Genomic DNA, 15,627 nt, shown 5'->3' on the forward strand with positions numbered 1-15,627 from the left:
CCAAGAAAAGTTAACTCTTTCAATAGATTTTGTATGGCTCTGGCCTAATCCAGAGACTTATGGATCTGGCTTTACTGGGAGTATAAAAATTAGTGTGGATCCGAACTGTCTTGGTTGTGTGTGAATTCAGTGTGGATTTAAATAGTTTTGCGTGTGTGTGTGATTTTAGGGGGTTATTCAGAGATGAACAGAAATCGCTGCATATGCAGCCAGATCTGCATTCATCTCTGCCCATGCTGGGATCCGACCAGCACAGGGCAAGGCCACCCAGCATATGTGAGGCCGCCTCCCAATGCGTCTGTGCCTCAGAACTAAGGTTGCCCCTGGCAGCGCAGCCTGGCTACGCTGTCAAGCGGTAATTTTTTTCGAAACAGTGATGTGTTACATCACAGCCACCCCAAAAATGCTCCCGACACCCCCTGTTTGTAATTCCTGCCCCCAACGTTGCGATGATGTCCCCTCGTGGACAGCGCTGTCAATCACACTGCGGCCGTAACCTTCCTGGATGCGGCCGCAATGTGTAAGGTCACGAATGCGCACAATGGCTAGTGCATGTGTGCAGACCATCTGGATGCGACTGCTGCGAGTGACCGCGCGGCTGCGTCCAGGTCTGAATGAGGCCATAGAGGGTAATTCCAAGTTGATCGCAGCAGGACATTTTTTAGCAATTGGGCAAAACCATGTGCACTGCAGGGAAGGCAGATGTAACATGTGCAGAAAGAGTTAGATTTGGGTGGGTTATTTTGTTTCTGTGCATGGTAAATACTGGGTGCTTTATTTTTACACTGCAATTTAGATTGCAGGTTGAACTCACCACATCCAAATCTAACTCTCTCTGCAAATGTTATATCTGCCTCCCCTGCAGTGCACATGGTCTTGCCCAACTGCTAACAAATATGCTGCTGCTATCAACTCTGAATTACCCCCATAGTGTAGGTCTGGCTTTTTCAATATATTTAGTAGTTGTACAAATGCACAGTTCGTAGGGAAAATCGTATTTGCATCAAACTCTCCATGTGCCCCACAGTATTTTTGCTGTAATGCTACAGTATGTGCCCACTAATTATTGTTTCCAATAAAGTATTGTAGTCATCCTGAAACCTGCATATCTGTAACAATGGGAATGATGGGGTTATCACTGCTGGGAGTAAGTAACAGGTTAGATAATGAGATAAGCTGGTCTCTTTATAAACTCCTCTTTACCAAGCCTGCTCATATCTCTATTTCTTTGCACCAGATACATCACTTCACAACCATCTAATCTGTTACACATTACTTTCTGCCTCTCTAGTACACTGATTTTACACTCAGCAGCTCATTACTATCAATCTTCAACTAGTATTCAACTAATATAAGAGAAGTTCAGTATCCTCCTGCCAGCTCTGCCTCCAACTCTCACACATCCCAGAAGCACTCACTTCCATCCAGAGTCTGATGACACCTGTCGTGCACTCTGCTGACACATCGCCAGCGCCTGGGCACTCCTTGTACTCCGGTGTTTCCTCCTGAGTGCCCATTCCTGCTCATTAGCATGTAACACAGGTAGCTCAGACACATCGCTCTGACCACTGCTCCTACCTGCTTACTCTTCTTCTGTCACACACACAGCTAGTATGGCTGCTCCGGGGGACATCGGCTCCTTCACTGTCTGGGACTACGTGGTGTTCGCCCTGATGTTAGTTATCTCTGCGGTCATTGGCATTTACTATGCCTTCGCTGGCGGTGGACAGAAAACATCGAAGGAGTTCCTGATGGGTGGCCGCAGCATGACGGCGGTGCCGGTGGCCCTATCGCTCACTGCCAGCTTCATGTCAGCAGTCACAGTGCTGGGCACCCCCGCAGAGGTCTACAGATTTGGGGCCATGTTCAGCATATTTGCCATCACTTACGCTATTGTGGTGGTTGTCTCATCCGAGGTCTTCCTGCCGGTCTTCTACAGGCTGGGCATCACCAGCACATATGAGGTAGGTGGCACAGCTCTAGGTATTAATAATAACGGGGCGCAGGCTGGCATCACATCGCCTCGGCTCATGCATCTACACCACCTACGTATCCATCCTCAGGGTTAGCAACTAGCGGTCTTCGGCTTATGCTACTGTAGCCTGCATTCTAATTACAGCTACAAGAAAACTTAATTGTACATTCTAAAATATGTAAATAAAGCGTACACAGAAATCTGTTTGTGAATACATAGTGGTCTATTCATGAAGCAGTGAAAAGAGTGGAGAAGTGAGCCTATGGAGAAATTGCCCATGGCAACCCCAATGGCTCACGTCTCCACACTTATCACTGCTTCATGAATAAACCCCGTAGTCATGGAGCAATATCAGTGATGTGATGAAAGTGATGATGACCGCTCTCAGCGCTACTGGCTGCTCTCGGTGATACAGTGCAATCCTCATGCAATAGGCAGCAGCGGCCAGAGAGCTCCTTTCTTTTATTGTAAATGACCTCAGAGCCGGCCCTAACCAATATGATGCCCTAGGCAAGATTTTGGCTGGTGCCCCATAGCACCCTTCTGGTTCTGCCTCTGACCCTGCACCCCTTACCCAGCACCATCACCCCTCACCCATAGCAGTCCTCATTTAGGTGTTTGTAACCCCTATATTTTAAATAGGAACAGTTCGCACATTTGGTGCACAGCCCAAAAAGGGGGGTGTTCTTGCTAGGAAGGGGCATAGCCACACAATAGTAACCCCAATTTAAAATTACGCCACACAGTAGTGCAACTTTATTCACATTATATCATGCGATAGTGTTTCTAATTCACATTACATCACACATTAGTACCAATTTACCTTATAAATGTTATTTCTCACAGTAGAGCCCCTTATTCACATTAAATCACACTGAATTGCTCCTTATTCACATTACATCACACTGAATTGCTCCTTATTCACATTACACCACACCCTATTGCTCTTTATTCACATTAGATGACACAGTAGTGCCCTTTCTATACGCAATGCCACATAGTAGAGCACCTTATACACATAATGCCACACATTAGTAATGCAGTTATACATATAATTCCACACAGTAATGCTACATACACATATGACACACATTATTAATGTCCTTATAAACATAATGTGCCTTACACATTATGACAACCTTTATTAATGCCCTTTTACACATAATGTCCCTTACACATATGCTGCACATTATTAATGCCCTTATACACACAGTGCCACTTACACATATGTTGCACATTATTAATGCATTTTTACATGACACACATAATGCTCCTTACACATATTCTGAACACTACTACACAACCAACCCACTCACATGCACACAGCACTCAAACTGCCACTAACACTGTGACCTCGGTCTCTGTTTGGATACAGATGTGTCCTCATAAATCTTGCCTCAATGCTAATGTCGGGCACCTTTTTATAGGAAAATGCATCCTATTTCCATTGCTATGTTGCTAGGATGCACAAGCAGCTTCTGCTGATTAAAATTATATGTGGTATGTATACTTATATTCTGTGTGTGACTGCGGCTGTATCTGCATACAAAATGCTACGTTACAGTGATTTCCAGGAATACACTGTAACATAGCATTTCATATGCAGATACAGCTACGGTCACACAGAATATAGGCATGCCGCATATCATTTTAATCAGCAGAAGCTGCTGATGCCCCTAGGCATATCAAATGCCCTAGGCAATTGCCTAGTTTGCCTATGCCTATGGCCGGCTCTGAATGACCTGATCATCAAATACAAGTGTCTACTTTTTATTCAGCAATTAATCATGACGTCAACACTTTCCCAACCACAGCTGGTTATCATATTGGTACAAGTCATATTATGTATTTACAAGGAAGTCCATGAATCCCTTAAGCATCAAGTTAATGGTTACCTGTTCTGTTACTTCTGTATATATAAGGATTAAACTTTGCTACCTGTTCATTTTGGGAAAATTAGTTTCCTACTGTAAATACCATAGAAAATGATTTCACAATTATGTTAGTCTAAGAAGATGTATTCTTCCTTTATATATTTCCTGTGTCTCCACCCACAACAAACATGAGCCTCATGGAGATATTTAGATCAGAAATAATTTGTTGGGCAATTATTATTATTATTATTATTATTATTATTTTCACAGTACCTTGAACTAAGATTCAACAAACCTGTGCGGCTCATTGGAACTATCCTTTTCATCATACAAACGGTATGTAAGATTTACTTCTCTCTTTAAATTGTTTTCATATATTAATAAGACAGTGGAAATTGTATTTTGTCCAATTCAATACTGTGATCACTATGGAGTAAACTGCAATACTTTATAGGGATCCATTTATCAATAACTATTTGCTGTTTATTCGGGTGCTTTCAGGGGGTAACCGAAAATATTTAGTATCGCCTGCATGTGTAACGGAGAGATCGCAGGAGTAGCTGCTGCGGTTCCACTATCAGCGTCAGCGTCAGCCACCCCCACAGGGGATTTACCAAGCTCCGGAATGTGAAGCATTCCCGAGGTGGGCCCCACCTATGGGCTACACTTTACAGAAAGCATGGGAGAGGGTTCCCCCAGAACCCTCTCCGGAAATGGCCACTGTGCATGTGCGGTCAGCAGGACCAAGCGTGCACAATAGTCACATTGCTGGGAGCCCCTGCTGCATAATACGTTGGATCGGTACAAGCATATATTACAATGCCATCCTGAGTGCTGATATCACGCCCAGATTGCATTGATTAAGCGATTAATGATAAATAGACCCATTAGGGAGAGCTTGAGTGGAGATGTTACGCAGCTTCTAACTGTCATTTACACAGCATTTGATGGGTTGTTTTGGGAATTTTTTGCACTTTATCGCTCTCCAAGGCTTCATACATCTCCTCATAGGCATGTTCAGTGAGGATAAATATGATAAGATGTAAGGTAATTATATTATTATTATAGTATTATTAAGGATAGATAATAAGATATTGGCCAGTATCCCTAGATTAGCAATGATTCACTTAGCGATCAATAGGTCATTCCCCTTACTTGTTCTGGTAGGTGATATCATAAAGTAATCTGCAGGATTTGTGTACTTTCACTTTTAGGTAACAAACTAGGGTGGTCATTCCGAGTTGATCGCTCGCTAGTAGTTTTTAGCAGCCGTGCAAACGCTATGCCGCCGCCCACTGGGAGTGTATTTTAGCTCAGCAGAAGTGCAAACGAAGGGATCGCAGGGCGTCTACAAACATTTTTTGTGCAGTTTCAGAGTAGCTTCAGACCTACTCAGAGCTTGCGATCACTTCAGACCATTCAGTTTCTGATTTGACGTCACGAACACACCCTGCGTTCGCCCAGCCACCCCAGCGTTTTTCCGATCACTCCCTGAAAACGGTCAGTTGACACCCAGAAACGCCCTCCTCCTGTCAATCACTCCGCGGCTGCTTGTGCGACTGAAAAGCATAGCTAGAACCTGTGTAAAACGACATCGTTCGTTGTAATAGTAAGCCGCGCGTGCGCATTGCGCCACATACGCATGCGCAGAAGTGCCTTTTTTTTGCCTCATAGCGACCGAATGCAGCTAGCGTACAACTCGGAATGACCCCCAATGTGTATAGACATTATTATAGCTTCTCATTTACTGCAGGGTGGGGTTCATGTCTTGGCCACTGGTCACCTTACCGACGCCGGGATCCCAGCTCTTAAATACCTGGCAGGGGGGCCAGCGCAATGAAGCCCCTTGCGGGCTCGGTTGCAAGCTGTGCTCACCACAGGTTCTATTCCCACTCTATGGGTGTCGTGGACACTCACGAGTGGGAATAGTCCCTGTTAGTTGGCATGCTGACTATCATGATTGTGAGGGGGCGGGATCCCGGTGCCAGTATTGTGAACGCCGGTCCCATAATTACGTCCCTTTCTGCAACTATTCCACATACTACAAAGTCTCATTAAACACCAATTAGAGCACACACAAAAAAAGAGTTCATGCATTTTATTTAGAGAGCAAATTTATAGACACACATAGAACAATGTAAAATCTAAATCTAAATTGTAACACTTAAAATAAATGATGCACTGACGGTCTCTGTGTTGCCATCAGTTTCATTGTACGTAACAGAAGTCACACAAGCAGTGTGTTTAGGAGCATAAGGCATTGGGGGTAATTCAGAGTTGATCGCAGCAGCAAATTTGTTAGCAGTTAGGCAAAACCATGTGCACTGCAGGGGGGGGGGCAGATATAATGTGCAGAGAGAGTTAGATTTGGGTGGATTATATTGTTTCTGTGCAGGGTAAATACTGGCTGCTTTATTTTTACACTTCAATTTAGATTTCAGTTTGAACACACCCCACCCAAATCTAACTCTCTCTGCACATGTTATATCTGCGCCCCCTGCAGTGCACATGGTTTTGCCCAACTGCTAACAAATTTGCTGCTGCGATCAACTCTGAATTAGGCCCATAGTGTCAATTCATAAACTACAGTCAAAACATGACAGCAGGCTGGACTTCCATATGGAATTTTTAATTATGGAGACATTATTTCAGTCAGAGATTACTCTACACAGGACACGCGGACACCCTCTGAGGTTGGAAGAGAAAAAATGTCATACCCAATGAAAGGAAGTGTTCTTCACAGTAAGGGCAGTAAGGATTTGGAACTCCCTGCCAGAGAAGGTAGTAATGGCGGACTCTGTCAATATGTTTAAAAATAGATTAGATAAATTTCTAACTGAAAAAGATATCCAGGGATATAGCATTTAGGGGTCTATTCATGAAGCAGTGAAAAGAGTGGAGAAGTGAACCTGCTGAGCAGTTGCCCATGGCAACCAATCAGCTGCTCTGTACAATTGTATAGTATGCAAATTATAAATGTTACTTCAGTGCTGATTGGTTGTCATGTGCAACTTCTCCACTGGCTCACTTCTCCTCACTTTTCACTGCTTCATGAATAGACCCCTAAAAATGAATGTAATTTAGTATGGTAGTATTAGAAACATGCTTTCTAGTTTTCAACTATACTAAAAACAAACAAAAAACATTTGAGTTGTTAGGGAAGAACCAATGGATACAAACAGAATAGTGTAGGATTTTAATACAGGTTGAACTCGATGGACAACTTGTCTTTTTTCAACCTCATTAACTATGATATGATGTATATTACAAATGCACAAAATGTCACACAGACCATGAAAATACACCGATATGAACTGTGGCTTTGAAGAACTGGAGAAACAGTTCATTCTCTGGAACATATAAAGCACGTTTTTATTTATAAACAGATATTACTGATTATTAATTATATTTATTGATTGCTTTTTTTTTTTAGCATAAAACATTTGAAATTACTCACTAATGAACCTGTATCTTTCTGAAATGCTTATTTAATAGATTCTATATACTGGAATTGTTATTTATGCTCCAGCTCTGGCACTGAATCAAGGTAAGAAAGTTATAGTAGGTTATATTTTTATAGTCATTACTTTTTGATGTCATAACTTAGTGATATGCATAGATTGGACACTTTTTTTTACATATCAAGAGGAAAGTATGTTATATCCTGTGCTTTTCAGTTCAGCAGCAAGGGTCCAACTTAAAGGACATCAACCCTCTACCAAATACCAAAATAACAAAGGCATAGCCACCAAGCACTGGGCTAGATGTATTAACCTAGAGAAGGCATAAGGAAGTGATAAACCAGTGATAAGTGCAAGGTGGTAAAGGCACCAGCCAATCAGATCCTAACTGTTAATTTACATATTGGAGCTGATTGGCTGGTGCCTTTATCACCTTGCACATATCACTGGTTTATTACTTCCTTATGACTTCTCCAGGTTAATACATCTGCCCCACTGTCCTTAACAGTTGACAGCCTGTATGTATATAAAACATCGAAATGGAAAAAGTACACATTGTGTTGTTATTTTGACTTTTTTTATATCTACAAATACAATGTTTCAAATTCATTCCCTCCACCCCTTTTCCACTAGTAATGCGGGTCACAGCCGGGAGCCTGACACGGGGTGCTACTCGGCTGCGACCCGCATCAGAGCCCCCTTTCCCACAGCGCTCACCAACCCGGCATATTGCCGGGTTGGTGACGCTGCTGGTGACGCGGCAGGGGCGGCGCTGGGAGATCACAGGATCTCCCAGCGCCGCCCTTCCATACACTGTGAACGGGAGCCGTGTCGCATCGACACGGCTTCCGTTTACACTGCACAGCTTACCGGGTTGAACTCGTGTTCAACCCAGTAAGCTACCCGGGTAAGATTCCCGGATCACTTGATCCGAGTTTTTGCAGAGGGAGCCGTTTCCACTAGCAACAAACAAGGGTAAATGAGCGCCCCCATGCATTTACCTGTGTTTTTTGAGCTAGTGGAAAAGGGGTATCATCATACAGGTCATCCGGAACACTTATTGTTAAGAATTAAATTTAGGAAACGTACTCGTGTTGCACTGAGAATTAATTACTTAATGCAGTCCGTAACTAGATTATTAATTCGCTTATATTGTAAAATCTTTAATTTCTAGATCTGAATCTCATTAGTTCATAGTTTAAATCAATTATCTGTAATCCTTTTTTTCTTTTCTTTGCACAATGTAAGTTTATGGACAAGAACTTTGACATTTTGTAGATATATAGAGTAGTAGTAAATTACTTTACAATAAGTAGCAATATACAGCAGCACATTTGGATTAGTTATTTTACTGTTTTAACTCATCTGTTTGGGTGTTACTTACTGCAAATATAACATCTTCACTGCATTTATACAGCCACTACTTGTGTAAGATGGGTTATGACTTTATAATACTGTAGTTGATACTAAGTAGTAGGAAAGTTCTTCTGCCACCGTTGAGATTGTAGGTGTACTGTGCAAGTCCCTCTGACTTTCTCACATAAGTAATAAGTCATTATCCACACAGGAGTAATAGATATTCTCATAAGCATACTGTAGCTATTGTTTTAAAACTGATCCCACCAACCTCTCCTATGCCACACTATCAAGTAAGATACTACTTCATGCTCTTTTAGAAAGCGTTGTCCTGCAACTGAGATACGGTGCTTGGATCTGGTATAATGGATGTAAGGACCTGCAGATTATAGCAGTAGTCTTTCATTGCCTGGGCAATTATGGTTTATACAGTATGTGGGATCAGTAATGAGATATTTTATGATGTCTGGTAGTTGTGTCCTTATGAGAGTAATGTGAAATCACACTAAGAAGCTTATTCATTCTTATTCAGGTGTGGTTGCAAAGTGGCTATTGTACGCACATTGGTCGATATTTTATTACTGCGCATGCATCTGAGCCACAGTGTGCACATGCAGCAAGTGAATTGCGATTGCAGTCGCACCAAGGATTTGGACGCAAAGGGAGTGACAGGAAGACAGCATTTGGGGGTGGGAACGGAGAGTGGTTGGGTAAACGTATGCGTGCCATGGCCGTTCAGACAACGTTTTCTGGGCGTGCATAAATGAACAGTTGCGATCTTACTTGCTACTGGAGAGCTCTTATCCTCCCGGGAGAGCAGCTCAGCCTGCGCATCTTCAGAGACACTTGAACCTCTCCGAAATGAACCGATTTGCGATGATGGTACCGATGTATCAGCAATTATATGCTGTTAAATGGAAATAATGTGATAGCAGTGGGTGTCCCTTTGCTCAGGCTAGCTTCTGCCCATATTAGCATATAATTGCACTTGCATTTGGCAAAAGATAGCGATAGCAGCAAGAACAGCCGCACCTGAATGAGGTGGTACAATTGTCAACATGAATGATTATGGTGGTGTTGTTAGCCTTTAGGCTAGGTGTCTTGAATTTCCCCAATAAGTACCATTACTAGAGGGGTGACATGAATACTCTGGCTTACACACAAGCAATGCTTTCCTGGCTAGTAAGCTGAGACAATGTGGACTGGTCTCCTCTCAATATATGTGAGTCTGGAATTTCATACAGGTGTTTTTTTAACTTGAGCACATCATTCGGATAATTTGGGGGGCTTTTCCCGTATAGGGGTCTATTCAATCAAAGTCGGAATTGCCGTCAAGTCGGAAAGACGGCAGTTTTCGTCTTTTTTTGGTCGAATCAGGATTCAACCTATTCAATGGAGCTGCCGTTTTTCCAACTTGTCGGAAAACACATGGATCGTCAGTTTAGCCGTGGATCTACGTGTTTTGTCGAATTAGCGGCCAATACCGACAGTTTTTTGGCACGTTTTCAACAACGCTGATCCGACTTTAAAAAAGTCGGATTTGCATTGTCGAAAACAGGTAAAAACATGTCGGAATTGCCCGCTAATTGAATACTGCACTGTCGGATCTGACATGCATTGAATAGACCCCATAGTAGAGATACTATTATGCTCTAACTTTTCTTCATTGAACTCTGACTTACTGTTGCAACCATATGTAAGTTAATGCTATAGAGGGGTCAACTGTAGTTACCATTGTGTGCAATACAGTATAATTATACTTAAGGGGAATAATGTGTGCTGAGAGCGCCTCCTGTTGGAGACTGCATGTTTAGTCTCTCTTAGCTCTCCCCTTTCCTTCCTTTCACCATGTTTCTGTGGATCTCTAAATAGAGGTGTAAGGGGCACTTATTGTGGCAATGCAGGCTAAAAGTAATTCACTAGATATAGCATAGGTCATGTCAATTTTCAGATTAGCTCATTAAGATTTGTTGTGCCTCTATGTATAGGCTCTGTGGCAGGGAGAAGGGCCACCATTCGTGGGGAAGGGGGTAATATTCCACAGAAAGATATGAAAGATCCATCTCCTTCCTCACATTGGGTGGTCTTCTGACCATTATAAGGTCTAGCTCTCCCGTCAGTAGTATTTCCTGCAGAGAGAGCCAAATGCTGCTTGTAAATGCTTTATTATCCCACCCAGGGCCGTAGGGAGGGCGGTGCAGCTGGGACCATCACGCAGGGCAAGATTCCCTGTTGACGGAACCCGCCATGCTCACCTGCCACCATTTATATTGCCAGACGTGTATTGCGATGCATGTTACACTAGTGGTGCATCCGGCTTCTTCTCTCAACTCCAGAAAGTGCAGAAACCCGCCCGACTCCTGGCTCCAGTACTTTGAGGGGACAGATGTCATGACGTCTCCCACAGTGCTATGCGAGGAGCCGAGTGATCCTGCAGGAACCTGGCTAAACCACCAAAGGCAGTCTGCAACTCCTCTTTCACAGGCTGTGGGCTCTACTATACATGACTGGAGACCAATAACAGCACTTGTGAAATCAAGGACCCCCTACACGCATGCTGGAGGAGTCAGGTAATATACACATAGCAGAGTGGGTGCAGCTGGAGTAAAGGACACCTGGAGACAGTGACAGGTAAGAGCTGATACAACATTTATATTTGTCATAACAACCAAGTGTTGAAACTGGACTTTATACTTTCTAATATGTGAAGCTACAGTTAATTATTATTCATAACTTGATCAATGGCAAGGTAGAATTTTTTATAAGTCTAATGCTGCATTATCACGTAGCTACAATTCTTTAATTGCCTCATTTATGCCCTCCCTCCCTGTGCTGATGCTCTGTGCCAAAATGTCTAGCTCTGATCCTGCTGTCATCAGGCTTCTAACTTGGGACCTGTGGGGCAGTTGCTCGCAGTCCTCCCTTAGCTACAGCATCACTGACATTTGGGGAGTGGAGGCGGAGCAGGAGCAGCAACGAGGACCGCTCTACAAAAGAGGGGCGTGTTGCCCCCATTTTGTAGGAGTGCCGAGCCCAGGTCCTGCATCGTTGGATGCAGACTTATTGGACCCAGCAGAGGAGTTTCAATGTGCAGTTTGAGTAAGCTTCGGTTTACACAGATGACCATGGGCTGCAATGGCCGCAATTGTGATCCGATGCTACATCTTCGGATGCAGCACTCGGATCACAGATGCTGGCAGGAGGCTTAATTTTCCTACAGAAGCCTCCTTCAGCGTTGATATTTTTAATTGTATGGTATTGCACCGCCGCTTTCCTGCAGCTGTGCAGTACTGTACATAACGGAATCAGGCTCTGCCCATCTCAATTGTTGTTCCTGTGATGCTGCCCACACCTTTACTTCAGTGAGTTGGGACACAGCGTAGGCCTGCAGGACAGTCACCACCACAAAGCTGAGGTCTGATTTTGTCACTAGCAAAGATTGGGGGAGATATCTGAAGTCTGTATAATAAAGCTACTTTAGTTTGGGAGCAGGAGCGTATCTAGAGAGGAGGGGACCCGTGTGCAGTCTCCAGGTGTGGGCCCACTTCTCTCCCGTCCCATAGCCGGCAGCAGCGCTATTAGCACTCTGTCTGAGCACTAGAGACTCTGGCACAGTGCCAGAGTCTACAGAACATGCGCAGTTCTCCGGAAAAATGGAGCGGCAGCCATTTTTCCGGAGAGCTGGGCATGCGCTGTAGACTCTGGCAGTGTGCCAGAGTCTCTAGTGCTCAGACAGAGTGCTAACAGCACTGCTGCGGCTGCTGGCTACGTGACTCAGGAGAGGAGGGGACCCACACCCAGACACCAGAAAGGTAAGTATATAGAAGAAATGGGTGGAGTGTGTGCGGTGTGGGCCCCCTCTGGACCCAGGGGCCCGTGTGCATCGCACACACTGCACACATTATAGATACGCCACTGTTTGGGAGTAAATATAAAGAAACCACTAGAGATTATGGGGTCTACATAGTACATTTCTAGAGAAAAATTGAATTAACGGAAAAGCAGCATGACTCATTTTGCGGTTTTGTAGGTTACAATGCATAAACATTACAGTTTATGATCAGTGGCATCGAGAGGGGGGAGGTGGCTTCTAATTACCTGGGCCTGGGATGTTGGAGGGGCCTGGTGGGGAGTCCTTGTCCGCTGCCACCCATACAGAGTATACATATATACTTAAGGCCGGTGCCATGTTCCCAGTGATATCTTCAGGAAGATGGTGTCCGCACATTGAAAGCAAAGACTCTGGCACTGTGCTCATGCGCCATCTTCCCAAATATCACTGGGAAGATGGCTTTGGCCAAGGAGGAGGGACCCGCTTCCCGCAAGCATGGTAGAAAGCGGGTGCCCTCCCCCTCACCCTTCCTGGAGTAGAATGGCACCCCTGGTGGAGTGCACGGGGCCACAATTATTCATTTTTTACATCCTATTTATTTTTAGGAGGCAAGGGCACGCCCACTTTTAGGCCACACCCCATTCATTAACAGGGCCCCGCTTAGCTCTCTACACCCCTGTTTATGGGTGTATAGCACTGGTAATAATTGCTCTGTAGCTTAACACATCTGAAATGCTGAGTGAACAAGATGCAATTTATTTATTTTTTTATAACCCAAGCCTTCACGTTGTCTTACAGAGTACAAAACATACTTTACCTGTGAAAAATTAGTATACATTGCATTATAGTTTGACTTCTAAAACATAGGGCGTAATTCAGATCTGATCGCAGCAGCAAATTTATTAGCTAATGGGCAAAACCATGTGCACTTCAGGGGAGGTAGATATAACATGTGCAGAGAGAGTTAGATTTGGGTGGGGTGTGTTCAAACTGAAATCTAAATTGCAGTGTAAAAATAATGAATTTACCCTGCACAGAAACAATATAACCCACCTAAATCTAACTCTCTCTGCACATGTTATATCTGCCCCACCTGCAGTGCACATGGTTTTGTCCATTAGCTAACAAATTTGCTGCTGCAATCAGATCTGAATTAGGCCATAGTTGCAGCAGTTTCACTCTGTTCAGCCTCCATCTGCCATTACCAGTCCGCTACTTGCACCAGGGTTTTTAGTGCCCAGTCATGTACCTGCAGCAGACGCATTTGTATCCTTTCTGTGGCCATTTTGGTCAAGATGCCCTTACTTTACTTTGGCCAAATCTACACAACCCTTGGCCAAATCTGTGCACTCTCCAAACCTTGTACTGGCCGCTTTGTCGCAGAGAGTCACAAGTCCAACATATGGGGAAAACAGATGCACATCACAAACAGATACGCTTATACACATTTACATCCAACTCTGAATAAGGCTCCTCTCTTTATTTCCATGTGAAGTTAAAATCTAGAGAACACCCTTTGCAAACATTAAGGGGTAAATTTACTAAGCTCAGTGTTTGCCCGAGTTGGCAAACAGGGAAGTGTTTAGGCATTTTTTTAGGCACGGAAATTTACTAAAGAACAAACATTGGAGTGTTTGTTCAAAGGGGTTCATTCAGACCTGATCGCTCGCTAGCTATTTTTTACAGCGTTGCGATCAGATAGTCATTTATGCTTTTTATATTGTATATAGGTAACCACACCTCCCAGCTGTCCTGATTTTCGCGGGACAGTCCAGTTTTTAAAAAAAATATCCTGCTGTCCCACCTATGGGCCGCAGTGTCCCATGGTGGTGGTGATGGGGAGGGGTGTGCAGGTGGGAGGCTCCCGCCACTCGCTGCTCTGTTCAGCAGGGAGAGAGGGCATGCCAGCAGCTCACAGAGCGCTGGGCATGCGCCCTTAGAGATGAAAATGGGGGACGTGGCTTGCAATTGAGGCACTCCCACAAAGCCACACCCCTTTCACATAGGCCATGCCCCCTTTTTGGGGACGGCTTTGCCGCACAGTAGTACCGCTCACCCATTTAGAAATGTGGGGAGGTATGGGTAACTATGATATTTGTATTTATGTAATAATTTTCAGTATTTCATATTGTTCCCTATAATGTTCTCTGTATTGTATATTGTTTCCTAGAATACTTTGTATTCAGTGACAGTCACTAGGAATGGATGCTTTCTGCATTGTATATATGCATCCTAGAATGTTCTCTGTATTGATGAAAGATAACTAGAATGCTGTCTGTGTTGTAGACCAGTCACTAGAATGTATTTTGTGTTTTATAGTTCATTATAAAGTATTTTGTATTGTATAGGAATTGATAAAATGCTATATTGGTCACTAGAATGTTATCTGCATTGTACGGTGTATATGTCAAAGAATTATCTCTATATTGTATAGAGTTCAGTAGAATGCTATGTGTATATTGATTATTAAGGTATACATATATTAGGTCGATGATTACTTTTCCGACAATGACAGAATTGACAGCAGACTGCTGCTGACAGTGTCTCGATACAGTAAAATGCTACATAAACCATTTGGGCATTATAACGTTAACATACTTCCCAACTTCTGTCCCATGTAAATAGGGACACGCCGCACCAAAGGTGCACCCGTGCCCGAAAAGGGGGTGGAGCTTCGGGTACAGTGGGCAGGGCCTGTTGCCGCTACCGCCGTTTTTGTCATTTTGGGGGCGTGTCCAGCGCTCCATGAGCTGCTGGACAGCCCCCCGGCTCCTCTCCTTGTGCTGATAGATGCGCATCTATTCAGTGTGATCACCGGCTGCTTTGCAAAGCAGAGGTGATCACTACCTCTCCCAACTGCCCCCCCCTCACTCCCCCCCCCCCCCCACACACACACACGGGACACTGCGACCCGCGGGAGGGACAGTGTCCAATTAGCGGGACTGTCCCGCTGAAATCGGGACAGTTGGGACGCATGACTTTATGCATGAATAATAATGGTATGCCTAAATTTATAATGGCTGTAAGTAGTATTACTGTGTCGGATTACTGCCATCTGCATTCTGCTGTCGATCTCATCACTGTTGATAAAGTGACCATTCCCTTCCTAACTACATCTCACTATAAATG

General features: G+C 44.0%; 1 protein-coding gene across 1 annotated transcript in view; it reads left to right on the plus strand.

The window, feature by feature from the left end:
- The first annotated feature begins 1,157 nt into the window (after positions 1-1,157).
- Positions 1,158-15,627, plus strand: part of LOC134932949 (sodium-coupled monocarboxylate transporter 1) — a 65,992-nt gene continuing 51,522 nt past the window's right edge. The window contains exons 1-3 of the mRNA XM_063927827.1: positions 1,158-1,964; positions 4,120-4,185; positions 7,345-7,396. Of these exons, the coding sequence (XP_063783897.1) occupies positions 1,614-1,964; positions 4,120-4,185; positions 7,345-7,396 (469 nt within the window). The 5' untranslated portion in view covers positions 1,158-1,613. The remainder of the gene's footprint in view (positions 1,965-4,119; positions 4,186-7,344; positions 7,397-15,627) is intronic.

Source organism: Pseudophryne corroboree, chromosome 6 (genome assembly GCF_028390025.1).
Source record: "Pseudophryne corroboree isolate aPseCor3 chromosome 6, aPseCor3.hap2, whole genome shotgun sequence".
NCBI lineage: Eukaryota > Metazoa > Chordata > Amphibia > Anura > Myobatrachidae > Pseudophryne > Pseudophryne corroboree.